Source organism: Rhinatrema bivittatum, chromosome 12 (assembly GCF_901001135.1).
Source record: "Rhinatrema bivittatum chromosome 12, aRhiBiv1.1, whole genome shotgun sequence".
Classification (NCBI taxonomy): domain Eukaryota; kingdom Metazoa; phylum Chordata; class Amphibia; order Gymnophiona; family Rhinatrematidae; genus Rhinatrema; species Rhinatrema bivittatum.
The window spans coordinates 26367587-26377195 of NC_042626.1; the positions used below are offsets into that span (position 1 = coordinate 26367587).

The 9609-nt window shown below is 47.5% G+C and overlaps 1 protein-coding gene across 1 annotated transcript; it reads right to left on the reverse strand.

The window, feature by feature from the left end:
• Positions 1-718: 718 nt before the first annotated feature.
• Positions 719-9047, reverse strand: LOC115074296 (nicotinamide N-methyltransferase-like). The gene is made up of 3 exons (XM_029573618.1): positions 8894-9047; positions 4326-4533; positions 719-1251 (listed from the first exon to the last, which is right to left on the reverse strand). Exons 1-3 carry the CDS (start codon positions 9045-9047, stop codon positions 816-818), a joined length of 798 nt encoding a protein of 265 aa, XP_029429478.1. The 3' UTR covers positions 719-815.
• Positions 9048-9609: the final 562 nt, after the last annotated feature.

Here is a 9609-nt window from a genome sequence, read left to right on the forward strand (position 1 = left end):
GCGCTCCCCACTCCTTGGGGCCTGCCTAGTGCTCCCCTGTCTTGGAGGTTCCTGCTCTGGCACTTATAGCTTCAGACCTACCTAAGTACTGTGGACTCCTCTGATCTGTGCCTCTTCGCCCCGCTCCTCGGGACGGCTCACAGTAAATCTTAGCGCAGGTACCTGCGATCACGTGGCAGTGACGCAGGATGTTCTTACTCTACTGGACTACAGTCGTGTCCCCTGCTGCAGCTGACCTCGCCTCCTGACAGCGAGGCCCTGAGGGGCTCCATCCCTCAGGTAGTATCAACCTCCACCCCAGCCCAAGGGTCCACGAATCCTAACAGAGATGCTGAAACCCTGACCAATTTGTAGCCCTTCAGGATTAGTTTGTCACCCCTGGGCTAGATGGGCCTCCAGGTTTGGTTTGAGAAGCACTGCCATAGAATAGCTGTGACATACAAAGAAAAAACATGGATCCATGGGTGTGTTCCTCCAGTAAAGCAGTGTCCTGCTGTGCCCTCCTCTCTCACCCTGCTCCAGTTTGCCACCAACAATCAATGTAGCTTGCTGTCACCAGCCAGAAGACTCTCACATAGGTCAGTCTTCCTTAATCTGGTCCTGGAGAATCCCCTAGCCCGTCTGGTCTTCAGGATATCTACTATGCATATGCATGAGATACGCATTTTATAAATAAATAAAAATAATGTATAGATTAAGGGCGATAGAAGTATACAGGTACTTGCAATTCACACCTCTTTAATTCTGACACCCACAAAGTTTTTCAGATGGCAGAGAATCAAGCAAAAACGTATCCCGAGTCTGGGAAGGAAATATTAATTGTCTTTCTCCTTGCGGGCAACGAGGAATAAAACAGCTTTGTAGTCACAGATATTCTGGCGAGGTTCATGGTCTGTAGCCAGCACCTCCAGTTCCTCGATGACGTAGCCGGCTTCCGCCACAGCCTTCCTCACAAACCCCTCCTCCAGCGGCAAGGAGGAGAACTTTCTAGAGCCAATCATGTAAAAAGTGCCCCCGAGGACGGAACATAGGATGAGGTAGCCCCCAGTTTTCAGCAGGGAGGAGATGTTCTTCAGGACCCTCTGGAAGGTGTCCCGGTCTTTGCAAGCATATTCCAAGCAGCCTGTGGATAGGAGACAGTCAGCCAGGGGCAAAATGCTCTGGCCGAGGGGGCGGCTACGAGTGACGTCGCACCTCACAACTTGCTTGACAGTTTTTCTTAGCTTCTCTTCCTTCTCAATCCAAGTTTTCCTTTATTAAAAAAAAAAAAAAAAAAAAAAGCAGAAAGTCATGCATGGTTCACCCAGTGTAAAGAATCATATTGTCAGTCAGTGCATCTCCCAGTGCCACTCCTACCAGCCCCCTTTCTCCCACCTGCTGCTTCTGACCGTTTCCCTCCCTGCTCGTGCAGTCTCTTCACTCGCACTTCCACTCACAATCGCTAACACACTGGCAGGCACCCCAGGCGCTGGAAAAGCCCCATCGAAATGGCGGTTCATGGATCCAGCTGAACTCTGACCTGATTCTGTTTGGGGGGGGGGGGTGAGGGGGAGGGTTAAATTCTGACTTTTCCACCTCAGGGCAAAATATTTCTGAACTTCAGAATAGGCTGGGTCATGAGATCTTACTAAATACCCAGGCTGATGGGCCATGCTGGCCCCTAATCCAGGAGGCTTGCCCATCCAACAGAGGACACTGCAGCAGCACTAAGCAGATATTACTCACCAGTGGTGAACCACTTCTACTTGCTCCTCAAAACCCAGGATTTTAAATTCAAATTAATTTCTCAAGACTATTTTAGGGTGGTGACTGTTTATACATGGTTTATAGATGTCAGCATTTGAAAACTCAAGGGTGCAAAGCCTTAGAACCGTATTTATCCAAGAAAGGCCCAAATATTTGCAGGCTGTGCAGGGCTGGCATCAGGAGAGGGCAACCAGGGCACCTGCCTGGGATCCTCACACCACAGGGAGCCCCAGAGCTGGGAAAAAAAAAAAAAAAAGGTCTTGTCCAGCCCTGCACTGGCCTGCTCCAGCAGAAATCTTCAGAAGACTGCAATAGGAGTAAAGATAATTGTGGGGCCTGTCAAATGGTCAGCACTCACACTAAGCCTGTACCTAGGGCAGCAAAAATCTAGGGGGGGGGGGGGAGGGCAGTAGGGCACCTGAAGATCTGCTGACTCCTAGCTATGCTGAATCTCACTCAGCAAAGAGCAAAGTTCTGGTTCCTGCTTCATCGCCTCCTCTCCCCGTGCAGGAGGGGAGGAATAGGCTGGAAACAACAGAGCAAAGCAAAACTGTTCTGTTCCCTATTCCAGCCCCTCCCCTGTTGTCCTGTGTAGGGAGGCCAGAGCACACAGAAGGCAGCACAGAAAAGCAATGCTGCTCTCTAATCCAGCCTCTTGCCTGCTGTCATGCAGGAATATGAGGGAAGAAGATGGGACTGGGGGCTTCTTCTGCTCGGTTGTCCCTTGTCGAGGGGAGAGGGGCGGGAGATGAGGCAGCACCAACAAAAGTTAACTTAGAAAATAGCCACTGCTATTACTAGCATCAGTAGCATGGGATAGACTTAGTTCTTGGGTACTTGCCAGGTTCTTATGGCCTGGATTGGCCACTGTTGGAAGTAGGATGCTGGGCTTGATGGACCCTTGGTCTGACCCGGTATGGCATGTTCTCAAGTGCCTAGAGCTGGCCAAATCCTAAATCCACCCACATGGGTTTCCTGTTGCTAAGAAAATCTGTGCAAGTGGCAGAGTCACTGAAGGATCTGTAACACTAGGCCAGTTGATAAGCTTGCAGTAATTTTCACTACTGTTACCACAGTGTACCTTACTGCCTGAGGAGCCACCCAAATAAGGTAAGGTGAGGTAGGGAGAGGACCCGGGGAAGGACAAGAACCCAGGAAAGGTGTCAAGGGATGGAGGGAGAGGACTCAGGAAGGGACCAGGGGCTAGAAGGGAGGAGGATAGGGTTGCCAACTGGCTCCAGATATTCAGAACAGGTTGATCCACTCCTGGTTTTACCCCATTGCAGGCTGGACCTTATTCTGATTTCCCTATTGCATTCCCTAACAAAATGAAAACTATAAATTCTTGTATGCAGGGAAGTAAAACCAGGACTGGATCAACCTGTTCTGAAAATCTGGAGCCAGTTGGCAACCTTAGAGGAGGACCCAGGAAAGGGTCATTGATTAAGGGGGGAGGAGAAGAGAGATGACCTAGGAAGGAGCAATGGGGGGAGCAGGAAGAGGCCATGGAGGGTAGGAGGTAGGCTATGGGGGGAAGGGAAAAGAGGAGCAAGAGAAGTCAGAAAGGAGCAATGTGAGGGGGGAGCAATAGGGGGAGAAGAGCTGGAAAATGGGGAAGAAAAGGAGAGAAATGAACAGGGAATTGGTGATAGGGGAGAATGAAGAGGAGCTGGAAAGAGGCTATTTGAGAGGGCAGAAAAAGTGGGGTATGAGGGAGAAAAGATGAGAATGGAAGGAGGGAGGAATTAGGAAGGAGAGGAGCTTGGAAGAGACTACAGAGATGGTTAGGAGCCAGAGAGTGGCTATGGGGACAGGAGGAGGGGGGAGAGGAACTGAAAAGGGACCATAGGAAAAAGTGGTGGGGATAGGAGAGAGAAGAACCAGGAAAGTGCCAAAGGTATGGAGAGAGAGGCAAGGAAGGGGCCATGGGTTTAGGAAGGAGAGGAGCCAGGAAGAGCCATGGGGGGAGGTGATGAAGAAGATAAACCGGGTACAGCCCATGCAGGGAAGGAATAGAAGGAAAAAGAATCAAGAAGGGGACCAAGGGATGAGGGGGGGGGGGGATCGGTGATCAGTGGCCCCTTTCCTGGTTTCTGCCCTGGGCCCCATTATACATAAAATTGGCCCTGAGCCTGCAGTACCTTTTATTGGACCTACATAAGAATCATACAGAGATGATGGCATAGGTGAGCTTCCCAGGGCAATGGACGCCTGTGATCGCAAAACCTCACGTGCTAAATCCTCTCTGGGCTATCCGTATGCTGGTCACCTGAAAGGGGAGATGTGCTAAGAAAAAAGGGGCTAGGTTTTAATCTCCTGGTTGCATGGAATGGAGAAAAGGAATATTTAGGCAGGATACAGTGGAGAACTAGTTAAATAGTTGGTAACAAATGAATCTTCTTAAAGGGCATGCGTCAATTATTCTAAGCAGCTATGGTGGATGTGTCATACAGACATAGGTGTCAAGACCATGCCTGTAGCTCTACTATGGTCTTAGGCTCTCAAGCAGGCCCCACCAACATGGACAAGTACCGAGTGCTACCAGCAGGACAGCATTTGTTCCTTCCTGCGCCCTGTACCTGTTGCCCTCCAGTTCGCACACTTGCTTCACCACGGAGCTCCAGTCAAACGCTCCAGGCTCCTTCCTCAGCCATTTCTCAAACTCCCTCCGGCTCTTCTCTGAGTAGTCGGAGGCAATGATCTCTTCGAAAGATTCACAGGCTGAGAGAAGCTGGTGAATGTTTGGGCCGGTGCCAAGGTCAATCAAGGTCTCCCCTTTCAATCCACCTGTTTTGGGAAAAGTGCACGCTTCGTATTAATGACACTCTTACCAGCTCATCATAGGACACAGACTGCATACCTAAAGAGACCTAGTCCTGCTTTCTGATTGGTTGAGCATTCCAGAAAATACAATGTGGGAATGAATGTGTATCAGCAAGAATAAGCGATGTGGTTTTGTCAAATTTGTCAGTTTCACTAAATAATGACTTCTGGCTTGACTTTTTGTATTTAGCAGTAAGATTAAAGGTCTAAGGCTTCATCTCGTACCTTCAGCTCCTCTGACAGAGCATTCTGTGGCAGGACATGCCTTTCCCTATCAGTCATTATTCTTTAAAATAAAGAACCCATACTGATCTGTAAACAGGAAGAAGTACAAACTAATTTTATTAAAAGATGAATAGAGAGGCCAACCTGGCACTTCCATGAAGCAGGACCTAGCTGAGTTCAACTCTCAGCTCAGGTCGTCCATTCCCCGAGTCAACCCAGGCTGGAGATGCGACAAATACCCCTGGGGGTGGGGATGGAAGCCATGGTCATCACACACTGGAGGACCCTGGGTGGGCCAGATCTAGGGGCCATGACTGTAGAGCTTCAGAATGAGGCCTAATGTACAGCCCTTGGCCCAGGAAAGGAGGGCAATGGCTGGCTTAATATAAGATGGGATGTACAATGGGGGGAAATCATTCCCCTGGTAGGTGAGAATAAAGGCTCATGGTGTCAGATCCCAGCCCTGGATCTGACTAAGTTGGAAGCCCAAAGGAGCAGAAGGAAACTGTGGGTCAAAAAATTAAGATGAACAGAGAGGATTATTTAATGATGTATCAATAAGCTGCATTACGAGTAATACTCCATGACACCTCTCAGAAGATACTCTTTTGCTCATAGCATCATTTTCAGTTTAACAAAGTCTAAGCTTTCCACATAAATAAAAGCATCATTCTCCACTATACCCATCCTAGGATAGCATGCATTCATAGCTCTACACAGCCCAGTACTGAGCAATCTTGCACCAGAAACGTATGACAACACAAACAGTCATCCAGGATCTTGCACATATACATAAAAATGTACTTGAGGTTACGCAAGATATTAGAAAAGACATGATATCCCAAAACCTGTTCTCCCTTCCAATCAACATGACCCAATGGCCAATTAGCCATCTGATCTATAGTTTGCAGAACTACAGTCCACTGAATCATTTCTATTGCCTCTGTGGTTTGCTACTGAGCTGTAAAATCTCAGCCTTCAAGTGGTGTCTTTCCATAGTCTGACTGACCATGGTGGAGGCTACAGGGCCTACACTGTAAGCCCTTCCCTTCTTCTGGCTTGTCCGTCCAAGACATTACTGGGTAACAAAATGAGTCCTCTGGCAACTACTCCTATTGCATCAGCCATCTCAACTATTACTCCTACTGCTCAGCCATAGGGTTGCCAACTGGCTCCAGATTTTCAGGACAGACATTTCTTAGGGACTGCAATAGGAAAATCAGAAGCACAAGTCCCTGTAAGCCATTGGCTAAAACCAGGACTGGATCAACCTATCCTAAATATCTGGAGCTAGTTGGCAGCCATCTCATTAAATCTAAGGAGCACTTGTTTAAAATTTTAGGAAAATTCTAAATTTCTTCTGAGCATTTGGACTTTCTGAATAAATGGTTAGTCCTTACCCACACAAGTAAATAGCATCTTTCTGTCACTTCTACACCTACATTACTTTTTGCATAATGCTAGGAGCTTATGGGTAGCGGATCTGCCCTGTCTTTGAAAGGAGGTAATGGACATGTAGATAACCAGTTATCGGTAGCTGCTTATTGCATAAACATGGCATGAGCTGAAGAGGGTTTCTTGCTCCCATAGAAAGTAACAGGATCTGTGCAGCTGAAGCAGGAGTCCAGCCCTTGACTTACACCAACCTGGAAAGGGAGTATTCCAGTCTGAGAGTCCTGAGAGGTGAATAAGATGCAGGTCCGTATTTTGGATAAATCTGTGGCTGGAAGAGACTGTAAATGAATCCTTTCTAAGGACTCTCTTTCCTGCGTGCTTCAGATATCTCTTTCAAGCCATGGCAAACACTTTCTTCTGCTTCTTTTTGCTGAATTTTCCTCCCCAGAATCTGTTTTTAACACTTCTTAATTAGGTCACCCCCTTCCCACACTGTTCACTCTCCAGAGACTGGAATGGATGTTGGTGAATTGAGCCCCTGGTGGTCATTTTACATCAAGACCACTAGATGGCACCATTTCCCTACATTTGGGAGATTGGTGAGCTTTACAGACTTGGAGGAACTTGTGAAATGTTACACTTCAGGCAAAAAAACCAAAATTGACAGATGAAGTTGTAGATATGCGGAGGGGGTGAGCAGTGGGGAGGGGGGAGGGGGGAGAGGAGTCCTCTGCCAAGTGTGTAATAACTGGTATAGACTGAAAAGAAAACCAAGGAGAAGTCCTCTGTGAAGAAAGCAATTCAATTACCACTACGTATGTATTGTACTTTGTTGCTGTCCAACCTGAGTCTTCATGGGATAAGGAACCTGCCGTAAACTCCAGCCGGCAGGAGGAGGGGCTGAGGGAGTGAAAGGCACCTTTCAGTCCATCTAGCTCAATCTATGTCTAATTCTGACACAAAAATCCTGAGACCTCTTTTACAAAAGAGCAAACAAAGTTAAGATGTGCTGTGTGTCACTTTTGCTGTGTTAAAGGCCTCCTGTCACTATACAGAACCTGCCAGCAGAGGACGCCTGTCAGTAAATGAAACTTGTCAATGAAGGCCGTCATGGTCAGTCAAACTATGGAAAGAAACCGCTTGAAGGCTGAGATTCAGTGGGTAGAAGTCTTGCAAAATATGTATCAGCTCAGATGGTTGATTGGTCATTGATTCAATGCCAAGAGTCATGGATGCGGTAATGGGGGGGTGGTAAATGAGTAATGTGCACAGACTGGGAGAGGGACCTTGGGGTGATAGTGTCTGGTGATCTGAAGGTGGCAAAGCAATGTGACAAGGCGATAGCTAAAGCCAGAAGAATGCTGGGCTGCATAGAGAGAGAGGAATAACCAGTAAGAAAAAGGAGGTGGTGATGCCCTTGTACAGGTCCTTGGTGAGGCCTCACCTGGAGTACTGTGTTCAGTACTGGAGCCCATACCTCAAAAAGGATAGGACAGGATGGAGGCGGTCCAATGAAGGGCAACTAAAATGGTGTGGGGTTTGTGTCATACGACTAATGAGGAGAGGCTGAAAGATCTGAATATGTACACGCTAGTAGAGAGGAGGTGCAGGGGAGATACGATGCAGACCCTCAGATACCTGAAACGTTTTAATGATGCACGATCCTCAAACCTTTTCCATTGGAAAGGAAACAGTAGAACTAGGGGACCGGAAAATGAAACTCCAAGGGGGAGATTCAGGACCAACATCAGGAAATATTTCTTCATGGAGAGGGTGGTGAATGCCTGGAATGCCCTTTCGGAAGAGGTGGTGAAGATGAAAACAGTAAATGAATTCAAAGAGGCATGGGATATATACACTGTGGCTCGCTAAAGGCTTGTGAATAGTAATGAATTAAAGGGTGTATAGGGGCAACCTGCACAGAGCAGCTGTTAGTACTTTTAAACGAAGGCATAGGGGATTACTACCCTTAACCAATTAGCCTTGATGCTTTTGACACAACTGCAACATTGCTCTCCACTTTGACAGCAGAGGGGGGAAAAAAAGGGGTATTGGACTCTGATGGCCAGTTCTGGGCCCCGACCTCTACAGCCCGGGGTACCAATACGCAGTCATTAAGGAAAAGGCACAGGACTGCTTCTATGGCCAAGTCTAAAAGCAAAGCATGTTCAAGCAGTATTGTCTGAATTATCAAGAAGGCTGTTTACCACGTAAAAATGTCGCTTGGTTTTGATTGCAAATATTAATATCCTTAACATAAGGCATGGGGGAAACCTGCATGGAGCGGCAGTTACTACCATAAGAAACTTGCTGGGCAGACTGGATGGACCATTTGGTCCTTTTCTGCCACCAGTGTTATGTTACTATGACAGCAGTCAGGCAAAGCGACCTGTGAATAAAGGACACCCAGCAATAGATAGAACCTGACTGAAGACCGCCTAGGAAGAAAGGGGACCTGTACCTGCCATCACAGGGAATTTGGCTGCAGCGACCTAAGAGCTAGGGTTCCGAATGGGTGACATCAGTAGCAAGGTCAGCCATAGACGAAGCCCAATCAAGAGGGTTCTCCAAAAGACGATCCGACGCCATCTGTACCAACGTGGATTCAGTGGCCACACTTGTGGAATACAAATTGTATCGTTACCTTATTCTGCTAATCACTGCCAAAAAAAAAAAATAATAGAATGAGCGAAAATATATATACCTGAAGTGAAGGTTTTAAACATGTTTTGCAGCACAAATGGCAGGTATGTGTTGGTGGCAAGCAGTCCAGATCCAGCTGTGTAATACATGTTCAGGTACGCTCTGGGATCAAACTCCTTCTGGTAGATTTCCTTACTGGTGAAACCAGGTTCCATTCTGACTTTCCAAATTTTTTTTTCTTTAAAATCGGTCACCCAGCTATAGTGCTTGCCTTTATAGTGCTAGGCATTCCTTGTTTTTGTTTGTTTGAGTTATAATTTAACTGTTCTGAGAAAGTTTAGGCTGATGCAAACGATACAGTAAGCGTCCAGCTGCGAGCATGAGGCTCCCTGTTCTTTTTGTTTCAACAAGGTGCTCACAGCCTGGGACCCGCTGATAACCCTCACTGGATAAACTCCCCCCATCCCCCCCCCCCCCCCCCCCCCCGCTCCCCGGACAAGCAACCGTCCCCAGTCCACATCACTACGGTAACACACTACCTCCGGGTCTCACCGAAAATTGGCTAGCAATCCTAATAATCCCCCCCCGAGGAGAAACCCAAAATCAAAGCAAGAATTCTACAAGCCTCAGTCTGTTCTGCCAACGTGCAGATTCTGTTCTTCCAAATCAAAGGTGATCTGACCTCCCAAACGTAACCTTCTCCCCATTCACCTAACTGATGCAAACATTTCATATTCTTTCCTCAGACAGAGAGCTGATGAAATGCCAGGGCACTCA

Excerpts from the sequence above, each read along its gene's own strand:
- LOC115074296 (XM_029573618.1), bottom strand. The coding sequence starts at position 9,047 with ATGGAACCTGGTTTCACCAGTAAGGAAATCTACCAGAAGGAGTTTGAT. Across the intron at positions 4,534-8,893 it reads GTTTAAAACCTTCACTTCAG|GTGGATTGAAAGGGGAGACC; the intron begins GTATATATATTT and ends TTCCCAAAACAG. Across the intron at positions 1,252-4,325 it reads TGCGAACTGGAGGGCAACAG|GAAAACTTGGATTGAGAAGG; the intron begins GTACAGGGCGCA and ends TTTTTAATAAAG.